The sequence below is a fragment of the Lytechinus pictus genome, chromosome 13, assembly GCF_037042905.1.
Source record: "Lytechinus pictus isolate F3 Inbred chromosome 13, Lp3.0, whole genome shotgun sequence".
In the NCBI taxonomy this organism is placed as follows: domain Eukaryota; kingdom Metazoa; phylum Echinodermata; class Echinoidea; order Temnopleuroida; family Toxopneustidae; genus Lytechinus; species Lytechinus pictus.
The window spans coordinates 23,982,123-23,998,137 of NC_087257.1; the positions used below are offsets into that span (position 1 = coordinate 23,982,123).

The 16,015-nt window shown below is 36.1% G+C and overlaps 1 protein-coding gene across 1 annotated transcript; it reads left to right on the top strand.

Annotated features, from left to right (window-relative positions):
* Positions 1-5,894: 5,894 nt before the first annotated feature.
* Positions 5,895-10,865, top strand: LOC129274721 (fibrinogen C domain-containing protein 1-like). Its single transcript, XM_054911478.2, has 3 exons — positions 5,895-6,034; positions 7,282-7,543; positions 8,345-10,865. The coding sequence occupies exons 1-3, from the start codon at positions 5,954-5,956 to the stop codon at positions 8,602-8,604; spliced, it is 603 nt and encodes a 200-aa protein (XP_054767453.2). The 5' UTR covers positions 5,895-5,953; the 3' UTR covers positions 8,605-10,865.
* Positions 10,866-16,015: the final 5,150 nt, after the last annotated feature.

A 16,015-nucleotide genomic window follows, 5' to 3' on the forward strand; every position in this document is an offset into this window, starting at 1 on the left:
CGGAACTAACCCTAAAATGTTCACTTGTGTTTTGCTCACATTCTTCCTGTATTTGGTCCGCCAGATCCTAAAAGACGGCCTGCTCCTTAAAACCTTATCTTTCATCTATGAAAACCATGTGTCAAATGAAAACTTGCTTTAGGTTCAGAACCTACATGTACGACACGTTGATTATCATAGTAGAAAACAAGGTAGATGGAAATGACTACATGACATGTAGTCATTTCCAACTACCCTGTTTTCTACTATGATAATCAACGTGTTCAGCTTAACCCATGGATGATATATAATAAGTAGCTTTGGAATTACTCTACTGTCTTCAGAGGGCTGATCTCTAAAAGCAGCGGATCGAGGGAGAAAACAGAAGGAAGGTTGATTTAAAAAAAAAAAACAGATAAAATGTATTTTTAACAAGTCCGCCAATTGTTTGATTAATTAATCCTCCACAAAAATAATGCTAACGAAACCATTCGAAACACACTAAACCTAGTCGCACCAGCCACGATGGAGGGTCTTCCAACGTTAGCCTCAATTTTATGTACCACAGTGTTGCCAGGTCCGAGCTGAAGAAAGTCCCCAAAAGGCACTCGAAAAATCCACAAATTGGGCCCTAAATCCCCAAATTCTTCAAATTTTGAAATTTATGAAAAAGTGAGGACATTTACCATGGTTATTGCCAAAACTTAGTTAATATGTGTTCGTTTGTTCACACCATACACATATTTTTTTTTATTATTATTATTTTAGGATCGATGCAAAGTAGATTGGCAACGGTACCATTGTATCGTACAACCAATGTAATGAATACATCGGTTGAATTGCGTAGGAATTTCTGGAAATGGCGTCGATGTACATTATATGATCTACAGTAGATCGTATACTATTATTAGCATCATAATATTCCTTTAAAATAACGAATCTTTGTGCTTTTCATGAAAACCTTAAAATATCCCCTAAAATGCATGAAAAATTCCCAAATTTATTGTAATCCCCAAATAATTTTTTCCATCCCCAAAGGCTTCTCAAAATCCCCAAATTTTCAAAATTTGGGTATGGAAATCCGAAATGGCAACACTGAAGTACCATAGCGTTAGTCTCGCTACATAATTCTTATAATTATTTCTTATGATCAATGATGGCCAGTTAATTGGGGTTATGTACCGGGTTGTGTACAGTTCCATGGTTTGAATAACTCAAAGATTTAATAAGTCTTTCCTTACTTTGGTTTTGATTTGTGAGTGCAAGGTCTATGGGGTGACAAAACCTCTGTTCTTAGTGCACCCACCCCCTTTCAGTCTGGAGCGCGCGCTCGTAAATCATATTTACTTGATAAGATAATAAATCATCACCTTTTTTAGATACCCTGGTGAGCTGAGGCACGTACAAGTCAAGTTCATTCTCGACAGAATATGTCATTGCCATTACCATCGTTCATTGAACAGAAACCATCAGAACCTATGGCTGGGACTGTACACGGCTTATATTAATATAAGAGAAAACATCAATTGAGATATCGGGGTAATGCTTAACATAGCATTAGAAAGAGAGGAAACGATTTTACCGAGCTTATCGCACAGGTATTTTAAGGTTAAAAAAACTCCGAAAGCGTTTGATGCAACCTTTATATGTATTAAAAAAAAACAATAGAGTATATGTAGTCAGTATTTCCGGATGGGGAGTGTGTGGATAGGGGCAGTCGGTCCCTACCCTCATCTCCGCGAATGGCCATGGATGTAAATGTATGTCTATACGGAAAGTGCAATTTCCACAGTGAATATTGACCAGGTTTACGATAGAAGGGGATGAGGTCCGTGTTTTGCCTTCTCCTTTTATGCCTTATCGCACAATACTGTATAACGTCGAGATGATCTTTCTCAAAATATTATGAATCTTGCCCCTTTTCTATGAGGCGCCGAATGTACCAATATTATATAGAACAATTATTTGTTATATAATCATTATTTATTAAATAATAACTATTATTTATATATAATTTACATTTTATTTGTAAATAACTACTATTATATAAAATATCATTTCTAATTATTTATATATAATTCCAAGTAATACTTCATTATTTGTAAATAATAATAGTTCGACATTCCATTATTTATAAATAATGATTATTTGTTTTTCATTATTTATAAATAATGATTATTTGTTTTTCATTATTTATAAATAATGATTATTTGTTTTTCATTATTTACAAATAATGATTATTTGTTTTTCATTATTTATAAATAATGATTATTTGTTTTTCATTATTTATAAATAATGATTATTTGTTTTTCATTATTTACAAATAATGATTATTTGTTTTTCATTATTTATAAATAATGATTATTTGTTTTTCATTATTTATAAATAATGATAATTGGTTTTTCATTATTTATAAATAATGATTATTTGTTTTTTATTATTTACAAATAATGATTATTTGTTTTTCATTATTTATAAATAATTTGTTGAGTTTTCCATTATTTATAAATAATGATTATTTGTTAAATAATGAAAACGTCTACTTCATTATTTATAAATAATTTTTTCGAGTGCACCATTATTCTCATTATTTATAAATAATCATTATTTAATGTTCGAGTTTTCCATTATTTATAAATAAAGATTATTTGTTAAATAATGAAATATCTACTTCATTATTTATAAATAATAATTTTGTTTCAATATCCCATTAATCATTATTTATAAACAATTGTTACAGTTTGCCATTATATACAAATAATCATTATTTATATACAAATAACCATTATTTATTAAATAATGCCATTATTTATTAAATAATGCCATTATTTATTAAATAATGCCATTATTTATTAAATAATGGAAAACTCGCTATAACATGCAAATGTGGGACCGCCCATGATATGAATATTCATGATGCGATTTCCTTTTTCGTGATTTTTCTTCACAAATTTTTGTCCATTTCCTCTTCATAATGACATTTCTTGAAGCAATTTTCTAGGGATATGGTCTGATTGTAATATTCTTCATTTTTTATATAACTTCGTCTTCGTAGAAATATCAAAAAGTGTAATTTTATACGATTTTTCCTACAGTTCACAATCCCCATAGGCGCGCGTGTACGGTAGGGACAACCGGTGAATCGACGGAGTGCTCTTCATCGAAATACTACGTTGGTTGGTCCCCGGAAGTGGCGGGCGGAATTTAGCCCGAATCCTCGATGGAAGTCGATCAAGTGCATATGAGCTGAGAGAGTGAAATATCAGTGTACTTGTACAGGCCCTTCTACTTTTTATAAATATTTCTTGTTGCTTTTTTTGTTAAGTTAATTTTTCCTGGTGTAGAGATAAGTTTCAGTTCTAATAATGCACTTCAAATAAATTTTGGAGTGTCTGTTTGAGGCGTTTGGGGCGATTTCACCCTGGCCCCAAAATGCTCGCAACGACAATACGGGGGCATGATGACCCCTAAATTTTTAAAAACTTATTTTTCTATTGAAAATTATCTCAAAATTCACCAAAAGTGTGCACGAAAGCCTTCGTATTTCACTTTTAAAACTCCAAAAAGTGCCCAAATGACAAGCTTGGTCGCTTCGCTGTGTCGCTTTCAACTTGAGAACGTTTACGCGTCTGCTTCGATATATCCCCCCCCCCCTCCTCCGAAAGAAATTCTGTATAAAGAGCCTGGCACATTGATTTATGTATACTTTCATTTTCATTATTTTTATCTCATTATCAACATGGCCTTACGCAGAATTTTTTCCAGGGGGGCCGGGGCCGGAGCATGACGCGCGTAAACTTTCTCAAAAAAATCTTGAAAGCGAGACAGCCACGGGACCAAGCCCAAATGACAAGCTTGGTCGCTTCGCTTTTTCAAGATTTTTATGAGAAAGTTTACGCGCGTCCTGCTCCCCCCACCCCCCCCCCGGAAAAAATTCTGCGTAAGGCCATGATGATAATGAGATAAAAATAATGAAAATGAAGTATACATAAATCAATGTACCAGGCTCTTTAGAGCATGGCCGTATACATAATTTCTTTCGGAGGAGGGGGGGGGGGGATATATCGAAGCAGACGCGTAAACGTTCTCAAGTTGAAAGCGACACAGCGAAGCGACCAAGCTTGTCATTTGGGCACTTTTTGGAGTTTTAAAAGTGAAATACGAAGGCTTTCGTGCACACTTTTGGTGAATTTTGAGATAATTTTCAATAGAAAAATAAGTTTTTAAAAATTTAGGGGTCATCATGCCCCCGTATTGTCGTTGCGAGCATTTTGGGGCCAGGGTGAAATCGCCCCAAACGCCTCAAACAGACACTCCAAAATTTATTTGAAGTGCATTATTAGAACTGAAACTTATCTCTACACCAGGAAAAATTAACTTAACAAAAAAAGCAACAAGAAATATTTATAAAAAGTAGAAGGGCCTGTACAAGTACACTGATATTTCACTCTCTCAGCTCATATGCACTTGATCGACTTCCATCGAGGATTCGGGCTAAATTCCGCCCGCCACTTCCGGGGACCAACCAACGTAGTATTTCGATGAAGAGCACTCCGTCGATTCACCGGTTGTCCCTACCGTACACGCGCGCCTATGGGGATTGTGAACTGTAGGAAAAATCGTATAAAATTACACTTTTTGATATTTCTACGAAGACGAAGTTATATAGAAAATGAAGAATATTACAATCAGACCATATCCCTAGAAAATTGCTTCAAGAAATGTCATTATGAAGAGGAAATGGACAAAAATTTGTGAAGAAAAATCACGAAAAAGGAAATCGCATCATGAATATTCATATCATGGGCGGTCCCACATTTGCATGTTATAGCGAGTTTTCCATTATTTAATAAATAATGGCATTATTTAATAAATAATGGCATTATTTAATAAATAATGGTTATTTGTATATAAATAATGATTATTTGTATATAATGGCAAACTGTAACAATTGTTTATAAATAATGATTAATGGGATATTGAAACAAAATTATTATTTATAAATAATGAAGTAGATATTTCATTATTTAACAAATAATCTTTATTTATAAATAATGGAAAACTCGAACATTAAATAATGATTATTTATAAATAATGAGAATAATGGTGCACTCGAAAAAATTATTTATAAATAATGAAGTAGACGTTTTCATTATTTAACAAATAATCATTATTTATAAATAATGGAAAACTCAACAAATTATTTATAAATAATGAAAAACAAATAATCATTATTTGTAAATAATGAAAAACAAATAATCATTATTTATAAATAATGAAAAACCAATTATCATTATTTATAAATAATGAAAAACAAATAATCATTATTTATAAATAATGAAAAACAAATAATCATTATTTGTAAATAATGAAAAACAAATAATCATTATTTATAAATAATGAAAAACAAATAATCATTATTTATAAATAATGAAAAACAAATAATCATTATTTGTAAATAATGAAAAACAAATAATCATTATTTATAAATAATGAAAAACAAATAATCATTATTTATAAATAATGAAAAACAAATAATCATTATTTATAAATAATGGAATGTCGAACTATTATTATTTACAAATAATGAAGTATTACTTGGAATTATATATAAATAATTAGAAATGATATTTTATATAATAGTAGTTATTTACAAATAAAATGTAAATTATATATAAATAATAGTTATTATTTAATAAATAATGATTATATAACAAATAATTGTTCTATATAATATTGGTACATTCGGCGCCTCATACTTTTCTGGCTCTTAATTCAAACCTCTGTGAAATGAATAAACAAAATGTAAGATTAATTTATTAAAAAAGAATGAACATATTATTTTCAATAAGAATTAGCTTTAATTGTTTCATAATGCTTTCTTTCTTTCTTTCTCTTTTGCTTTGTCTCTTGCCCAGGCGTTTTGCCGAGAGACTGTCAAGACGTACAGCAGAGAGGTTCGACTTCGAGCGGAATGTTCACGATTCAACCTGATCATAACGGCTGGCCTTTCCAAGTCTACTGTGATATGGTGACTGATGGCGGTGGTTGGACGGTAAGTGCATTCTTTGCAGAACGAAAAAAAAAATATTTGAAAATAAAATACATTCTTATTTTTCCATAATAAATCAATTCCATTAATTTTTTGGAACCTATCTTTCCATACACTCTAAAAAACGAAAAGCTAATTTAGTTCTTAAAGAGCGTGTATAGTGACTGCACTTCGGAGTGCTGATTTGTCAAAGTGCAGTCACTATACACGCTTTAGAGCTAAATTAGCTCTTCGTTTTTTAGAGTATACATTTTCCAATTCTTTTTTCCGTCCAATCTCTTACTTTGCATCTGTTTCGATTAACTTTTTTTCATTTCTTCTCTACATTCAATTTTCTTTAAATGATAAGACATCGGCTGTACAGACTGTTAATGTTCTTCATATCAGTATTTTTGATGAGTGCGGAACAGTATTATAACATCTTAATAAAGAATGCCTTTATAAAAGAACTAAAAAATTCCTTTTTTACTGTGCATCATTTTTATTTCTATTTCATGTGATATTATTATCAACTATCTTTTTTCCAAAGTTTATTTAACCCTCCATCATCGGATAAATGTTGAACTTTCAGATAGTAATTTGCAGGCAGCAACACATATCATTATCGTCTCCCTGTAACACATTGGTCGATAGATGGTGCCATAAAAAAATCATGCAATTCCTGGTTCATGCTTTCAGCCTTCTATTTTTTTTCTTATGAATGGAAATTATGTTGCTCATTGTATCTAATATGGTCAAATTTTGAAGACTTGACACATCATCAAAGTATGAGAATGGGCAAACTATTTATATATTTTATTTAATTAGTTCTAGAAAAATAATTCGGGCAGTGGTGCCGAGTACCTCCACATTTTAAAGAGTGTTTCGTAGGTTTATAATACTCTGATGACTGAAATGCAAACGATTTGGGGAAAATTGGAAATTTTGACCCAGAGTTTTTTTTCCATCTATTTTGAATAATTCCATATGAATTGACTGGAGGCAAATAATACCTTTCGCACGAAATAAAATGTCACCCGACAGTGAGTATGTAAGTCATCATGTGCATATTTCAAATTCACCTCATGCTATCAATATCAATCACAAAGTAACTAGCCATAGGCCTACATGCCATAAAGGTCTACATGTAGTCTATAAGTGTCATCAGCAAGCTTGGAAAAGTTATACAGTCATGTGTAACACCTAAATGCATGTCATCCAATGGAGCGACTTCTATCAGCCGTTGACATGCTTCACCTTTTTTGTTACAGGTCTTCCAACGCCGTTCGAATGGTTCCGAACAGTTCCGACGCGGCTGGGCCAGCTATCGGAGGGGCTTCGGCTCACCCGATGGCGAGTTCTGGCTCGGCCTTGATCGACTACATCGACTTACGTACCAAGACGAATACGAACTCAGGGTCGATATGTCCGACTTCGACAACATCGCAGTGCATGCTGGGTATACATGGTTTAGGGTAGACGGCACAGCGTCCAATTATAGGCTACACGTTGGAGAATACCATGGAATCGCAGGTACAAAAACGCCAAGGGAGCCAATAGGGGGGGTCTTCGTTTCCCACGACCCACGAAGGATTCAAGTACATAGAAAATGTATTGTTGATTTATGACAAAAAACAACCAAGAATTCTTTGTCGAAAATTTGTAAATCAAAACAGCAGTTTCGTCCTGGATTCTGGACAAACAACATATTTGCAATTTTTCGTCACCTTCGAAACTTAGGACGAAATTTCCTGTTCCGGTTCACCAATTTCCGACAAACACCTCCCAGCTGTGCTATGTCATCTCGAGCATTTTCAATATATTTACTGTGTTCTTGAATCTGTCCCCGTTGCATTTGCGAAAATACCCCAATGATAAACAACCTGATTACACCGTAGAAAATTTGGCGACGTGCACTTGTTGCCCAAATGGCAGAAGGATTATCAGCCTTTTATGACCTAATATGTATCAGTTTCTTCATTCATAATATTTTCAGCCCTTTTGATATTTATTTCATCAAGGGATCTCACAAAAAAGTTCCACCTCATCTGACTGTTCTGGTTCTATTCATTTACAATTGAATCAATTCGAAGGGTGGCAACCGCGTAAAACGTGCTCAAAGCTTCCTCAAGAGCTATGACTTAACCATAACAAGGGAAGTGTTTATAAACATCGCAATTGTATAACGTTTATTGTTCATAAATCTCTATTCGACTTCGATTTTTTAAAAGGACTATTGATAAGTAAACCCCCTAGACGTGCCAATTTCCCTTAAAAACTTCCTTGAAAACTCGGGTCCAACTTAACTTGGTATTCTCACTGATTGATTTTCAGGTGATGCACTGTCCTACCACGATGGTCAAGAGTTCAGCACGAAAGACCGCGACCACGATTCGACCAATACGAGCCACTGCGCCAGAGACTCCGGCGAAGGAGGGTGGTGGTTTAATCGCTGCCTTGAGGCCAACCCGAACGGTCTCTACCTCGGAGGCCACACGGAAAGGACACGAGAGGGCATCGTGTGGACACCATGGAAAGGGGCGAATTACTCGTTGAAGACGATACAACTGAAATTGCGCCCAGTTGCAGATTAAAGGGGAAAGAAAATACAGCGGCAGTCATGGTCCAGCTACATTGTGTAGCCAGTCACATCCAGAAGAGACAGATACTCGATTGAATAAATAAGGACACTGAAAGAGATTTGGTGAGGACCCCTAAAGACAAAGAAGTGTCAACCAGAAGTCAACAAGAGGAGCGATTTGTAGACTTGTGGTCTGGCGATATGACCGACATTAAAGAAGCCAAAGAACTTGGCTACATGCTGCGTATTACGACATTAGACGATTTCAAGATCGGTTTTCTTTTTTTTTTTCATTATGGCAATGTGACTAAAGTTTGAGGGAAACATACGCCTCCAGGTTACCTCAAAAGTCAAATGATAAAATACCTGGTGATTTTTTTTTCTTCAGAGAAGTCACTCCGAACTATTCAACAACTCTCGATGACAACTAGGCTAACAAAATTGTAATGCGCTCGGGTTTGATGAAGGTCTTGTTTGTAACTAGCTTTCATAGTCAGGTTTTGGAAGATGGTATTGCCTAAGCCTGTTTATGAAAGTGGTTGGTTAAGATTATCATGGTTATTGTTATTGTAAATACTAGTTGAAAATATGAACACGTTCAACCCATGAAGCTCACTTTTAACCGGTATCTGAGCTCAAAACAAATTGAAAGGAAAGTGTGCATACCAGACCAGTAACTTGTAAACATGTATTGCTGTGACGGGCTACCGACAGTTTATAGTAGAATAAAAGGCTGAAAATTAGATGATCTAGCATGGTGCATTCATGACATAGGTAGGGTTGAAGTCGGTCTATTATGTGGAAGACAACAGGAGCCGTTGATAAAAGAGTTGCATTTAATCGCAACTCAAAATATCAAAGGCAAGTCCCTAATACGTCCCATATAAGACCAAAGTCCCTTTGAGAATCAAGTTGTGTTTGATTTTTGGACTTACGATTGTTTGAAGCTGTTTTTGTAACGGGTCACAGGTCTCAGGACGATGGAAACTATTCGAGCATGAACACTCCAGCCAATGACATGCGGACGACGGGTTTATTTCCCGCTCTTGGGATGCATCGCTACGTTCTGTTTGCAAAACCACATCTAATTTGTACGAATAATAATGTCATGAAAACCAGGAATGAAGTACATGATTCGATAAGGTTTTTTTTTTCATTGCAGAGTTTTCGCTCCACTCTTCACAACGGGTTCAAGAAGACAGTAAATGTGTTCAAAATACCCATCAAATGACAAGGAACAGCTAGGAGGCCTTTGTCGAAACTTGGTGAAACGGACAAGTAGTTTCGTCTTACATTTTAGAACTAACGAAAAATTGCAAATATGTCGTTTGTCCAGAGCCCAGGACGAAACTGCTGTTTGATTCACCAATTTTCGACAAAGACTTTTTTGTTATTCTTTGTCACGAAGGGCATTGACAATACATTTCCTATGTTCTTGAATCTGTCGTGCGTGTTGAGCAAACACTCCCCATTGTCTTCAGATTTCGCGTAACCATAAGAAGTATCTTAATGAATGAACAAGAAAACTGAATAGAGAATTCACTTTAATAATATTGTGTATTTATCATGTTTATGCGCCGTTTTATGTATAATATTTCCGAACTTCAAATGTGGCGTAGATTATACTCAGATTTTCTGACTATTGCCTTTACGTGTATTATGTACCAGGTGCTGTGTAAATGGAAATATTTTTAGATTTAACTTATTGAATATGCTTTTTTAATTATAGATTTCAATCATGTTATGTACTGTTTATATGTAATGCTTATACTCGTTAGACTTCTATTGCCATTATTTTCTAATGATATATGGTTAGTGTTTATTGTATATCTATAGTCAGTCCAACTGTGCGGGAGTGAAACATTCGTCAGGGGCCTTGTTAACTTGTGTGTTATAGTGGGAGTGGAATCCACTCAAAAATTGATTAAAATAATCATGTGGACTCTTTAACTCGTAAAAATATATGGAATTAAATTTTACTTAAACAGTAATAACTGGTATTGTGATATCTATTATCTATCAATTTATTTACATTAATTTATTTTGGGTACTTCTATAAAGACCGATATTTACAAAAGCTCGCTTTATTTAACGACAACACTTACATAATAGGCCTATAGCACATGTTATTTGCTTTATCAGAAGTCTTTGAATGTTACACAAAATATACATTTTTGTACAATAGATACTTAAATTAATTGCTATTTGTGATAAAGGACCACCATTTTCAAAAGATTTTTTGTTCCTTAAGGGCCTTTTCACACGTGAATCTTGAATCATCATTGTAATGATGATTACAATTCGTCTTTAGAATCATCGGATCTTTCACGCGCTCACTCGAAAACTGTGATTTGAATGGAATGGAACTGGAATTCACCGGAGGAGTAGAATTTGAATTCGTGACTGTGATTAGCGTTTGTGATTCTAATCATGTTTTGGTTTGGTTTCACACGTGCTGAACATTTTTCATTAGCCATATTTTTCACTGGAATCATCATTCAAATTACTATTTTTTTGTTTACCGTGTGAAAGGGCGGTTAGTCAAGCATTATTAGCGAACCTAACAATGACCTCCACGAAAAACGATTCTCGTGGCTTTTTAAAAATGCACTATCAAACGCCTCGTATAAACTTTTCAGGGAAGAGTAATTATCATAACATAGTGATATGGATCCTACTCAAATGATTGGCTGAAATGCATCATGTGACCAGTCATTCATTTTAGCGAACAAATTTGCTAATAACCGGTACTGATGGCTAATTCTTTTGACCGGTCAGGGTTGTGAGATGACGATGGTTTATCAGATTACAAGGATCCACATCACTAATATATATATATATATATATATATATATATATATATAATCACAAAAGGTTTAGTAAATGCCGTAAAAATAAAATCGTAGATTTTAAAAGGAGCATAGCTCTCAAAAATGAAAGGTAAAGTCACACTCTTCGTCAGTGCCCATGATGTGACAAAAAAAAAGAGAATTCAAAATCCGTTTCTGAAACAGTCGTGAAAAACACGTCTGTTCATGAGCATACGTGTTTTTCACGACTGTTTCAGAAACGGATTTTGAATTCTCTTTTTTTTTTGTCACATCATGGGCACTGACGAAGAGTGTGACTTTACCTTTCATTTTTGAGAGCTATGCTCCTTTTAAAATCTACGATTTTATTTTTACGGCATTTACTAAACCTTTTGTGATTATCTTATTCCTTATGCCGAAGCAGACTATTTCTATATATATATATATATATATATGTAGGTAACCGGTGTGTTGGCTCAGTTGGTAGAGCGTCCGTCTCACAACCGGGAGGTCGGGGGTTCAAACCCCGGCCGCGTCAGACCAAAAGACGTTAAAAGATGGGAGTTGCTGCTACCCTGTTTGGCGTTCAACGATTAAAGGGATAGAGCCTCGTCGATCTGGCGCTGCACAGCGGCTGCCGGGCCCACGATCAATTGGGCAAAGCAAATTTTCGGAGTATTTCATTTCATGTCTATTTCGAACAATAAATTATGGATTTATCATTATCATTTATCATTTATCATATGTATGTATGTGTGTGTATATATATATATATATATATATATATATATATATATATATATAAAGTACATATCATTTTTTGGCTTGGGCATAATACACACTGGATACAGTCCAAACGCCCTCGGCTATGCTTCGGGAGCACTAAAGGTATATCTCGATCGTGAAATTCTTACCAATGCCCTAGATGATATGTATTATTTGTATATTATTCAATTCAGTGGCGCTGGAACATTCGGCTCAGGCAAGAGTTGGGATCAAGCCGTTGTTTACACACAATAGTGCGCCCTCCCGAAGCATGGAGGGGGGGGGGGGTCTTTAGTCTACCCACATCTGCAGTGTGTGTACCACAGCTGATTCAAGGAGTCTGCATAGCAGACTAGGTTTACCGTGGGCTGCAGATGTGGCTCGCTTCGCTCGCCCTTTCAGGCTGGTTTGCTTCGCAAACCAGCAGCAGCGCGCTTCGCGCGCTGAGATCCCACCTCACGAGCCATTCAGAGTCTGCATAGCAGACTAGGGGGCGTTCGCTTCGCGACGTACGGAGGATTCAAGAACAGAGTAAGACCGTGTTTACACAGTGACTCGGCTCATGGGTTCAACACGTGAGACGTGCTTATCACCGCAATTTTATGCTGTGTAAATGCGATCAGTGTGATCCGCGAGTCGTGTCGAACACGACGTTTTTGATCCGCCAAAATCGTAGGTTTCAACCCGCGGGCCGAGTAAGACTCGCCTATTTTTTCAGTATAAACGCGATCACAGTCACCCTCTTTGCAGCGTTCGACCCTGCTTGAGGATTCAACACTCGAGCCGAGTCGTGTGTAAACACGGTACATGTTTTGACAATGCCCGTCAAAATTTAATAGCAAAGAAAGTTGGGAGGTCTTTGACTGATATTGGTGAACCGGAACAATATTGTCGTCCTAAGTTTCCGAGCTGACGAAAAATCGCAAAGATGCCGTTTGTCGAGAATCATTTTATTCATCAATTTTCGACATCTTGAGACTTCTTTGTATTTGTTTTAATGACGGGCATTGGACAAAACACTTTAACTGTTCTTGGATCTCCCGTGTGTCGCTATGCCAAAACTCCCGAATAATGTTCCGTTGCCACTGAGTATATCACCGTATGAATATGTTATACGATATATATTTGATTGAAATATTACTGTGACCATGTTCAGATTTCCTCACATTCTCGTATTCTACACATCACATACCCCATACTTCGGATTATATTTGAATGTACTGTATTTCATTGTCTCATGTGTGAAATAAAATAGAAAAATACTTATTGGAAACAATTCATATGTATTCTTTGTCAGCTGTCTAGTCGTGTTAAATTATCGTATAAAAGCAATTATGATATGAAGGAGATTGCGATGATAATAAAACATAACGACAATAATAGTAGTAAAGGTTGCTATAACAGCAACAATAATTTTAGTAGTAATATTAGTGAAAGTTATAATAATGATAATAATAATATAGGGCAGTTGTATCACGCACATATCCACCTTGATAGGTGCTCCCATATACACTGTTGGTCATAAAGGTGGAATATTTTTTTTCACCAAATTTTCTCAGCGTAATTATTGCAACATGATTTGAATATGGCATTTATGGTTGCATGATAACCACTTTACTTTATAATTCTGCCTTTTACACACGTTTGACAGTGATATTTTACAAGTTTATGTCCTAAGCGATGGATGTCATGAGCATAGAACAACACTGACGACAATATACAGTAAATTAAAGGATCATGAGATATTTATTTTCAATCTCTCTCAGTTTTCCAGATGACTTTTTTTGTGATTTCATGGACAAATTTGCATCAAACTTGAGTCATTGTTCTTACTCAGTCACTAGTATCGGGTATGTCCACCCCTGGCACGAACCAGCGCATGCAGACGTCGTTACATGCTGTCCACTAGCTTGTTGATGACGTAAACAGGCATAGCGTCCCATTCTTCCCTCAGAGCATTTGCCAACTCCTGCAGATTTTGAGGAATGACCTCTCTGTCGTTGATGGCTCGGCCTAGGGCATCCCATGCATGCTCTATGGGGTTCATATCCGGCGAACAAGCTGGCCATGGCAACTGTACGACGCCCTCTGCCTCCAGGAATTCCTTTACTGCAGCGGCCCTTTGCGGTCTAGCGTTGTCATCCTGCAGTCGGAAACTGTGCCCATACACTCGTCTTGCATATGGAAGACAGTGGAACTCCGAGATATCCCTGTAGGCGGCGGCGTTGACGTTTCCGTCCGGAACCACCATTGGCGTTTTCCCTCCATAATGGATGCCGGCCCATATCACCACTGAGCCGCCTCCGACTTGAGTCGTCTCGTGGATACATTCATCACAAAGGTTTTCCCCGGCTAATCGACGAACTCGTTGTCTCCCATCCTTTCGGTCAAGGATGAACCGGCTCTCGTCCGTGAAGACCACATGTTGCCAATGTCCTGGATGAAGCCTTCTGTGCTCCCTAGCCCAAAGAAGACGAGCTACTCTGAGGTGAACAGACAGGCGTGGACATTTGGTCAACCGTCGTGCTCGGTAACCATGTTGGAGCAATCTGCGATTAACGGTTGACCGGGAAACGTTGATCCCATGATATCTCCTCCACAAGCGACGGAGATGGCTCGTGGGCAATTTCCGGTTTCTGCGGCTGAAATTCAACAGTTGGCGATCATCTCTTCTTGTGGTCAATCTGGGACGTCCTGGAGATTTCCGTGGCCGCACATTCCCCGCCTCACGTTGACGTTTCAGGATCTTAGAGACTGCACTCTGTGATATCCCTAGGACTTCTGCGGTATCAGTCTGCTTGTAGCCCTCCTGTCGCAGTGCTACCACTCTCTCGCGTGTTGCTGTTGCCGTTGGACCAGGCATAGTCCAGGGAACGTCTCTACCGATTTTTATTTCAAACGGTACAAGGAACTCGAAAAAATGCAACCTTCTTATACACAGTGCTAAATCAGGGAAAGGGACAGAATATCATATGCATAGGCTTTTATAGTCTACAACAAAATAATTTATTACGTAATCCAAATTTCTCATGTTATAATGTCACCTGTGTAATGGGGAAACATTATGTAATCACTCAATTACCATTTTGTCTACGCGTAGCCTTTCAAATACCAACAAAACTGTCGATTTTTATTCAAAAATATTTTATTCCACCTTTATGACCAACAGTGTATAAAACTGATAACACTAAAAGAATTGGCCTATAAATAATTGGTGATAATAGTAATGATGATAACAATAATTGTAGTCCTATATTTACGCTAAGTATACAGTCAAATACAAATCATTATCCATGATTGGTTGTTATATTGTTCATATACTTGACCATATAGACTTACATTTACCTTCAACTGTAGAACTGGTTATATTTTTAATATTACAGGTCCATGGAACAATTTATGTAACCAAACCGTGGACCAGCTTTTAAAACTGTAATGATTTCAAAAATCAGCCAAGAAGAAAAAGGAGGAACAAATAACTGGAACATAATCCAAACTTTAATTTACCCCCGGGAATTTACCACGGTTTGGACAAAAACACATTTGGCACTAAAAATGAACTGAAGGGATAATGATTTCATCCGAATATGAACATATGTTATTTTATCTGCAATAAACAAACGAATTATGGATCAATAATAAACAGTACTATATGTAGGCCTACTATCTTATAGACAATGAATTCATTCACATGCGTGCCGACTAGAGCTGTGCAAATCGTTAGTGTGCATTTGTTATAGCTCTGGTATTCTTGTTATAACCTTGATAAGAATTATAATTATTGATTCAGATTTACATTTTGCATTATAGATCAATGCTCGGTGAGTGTAGGCCATTCATGAAGGGGAT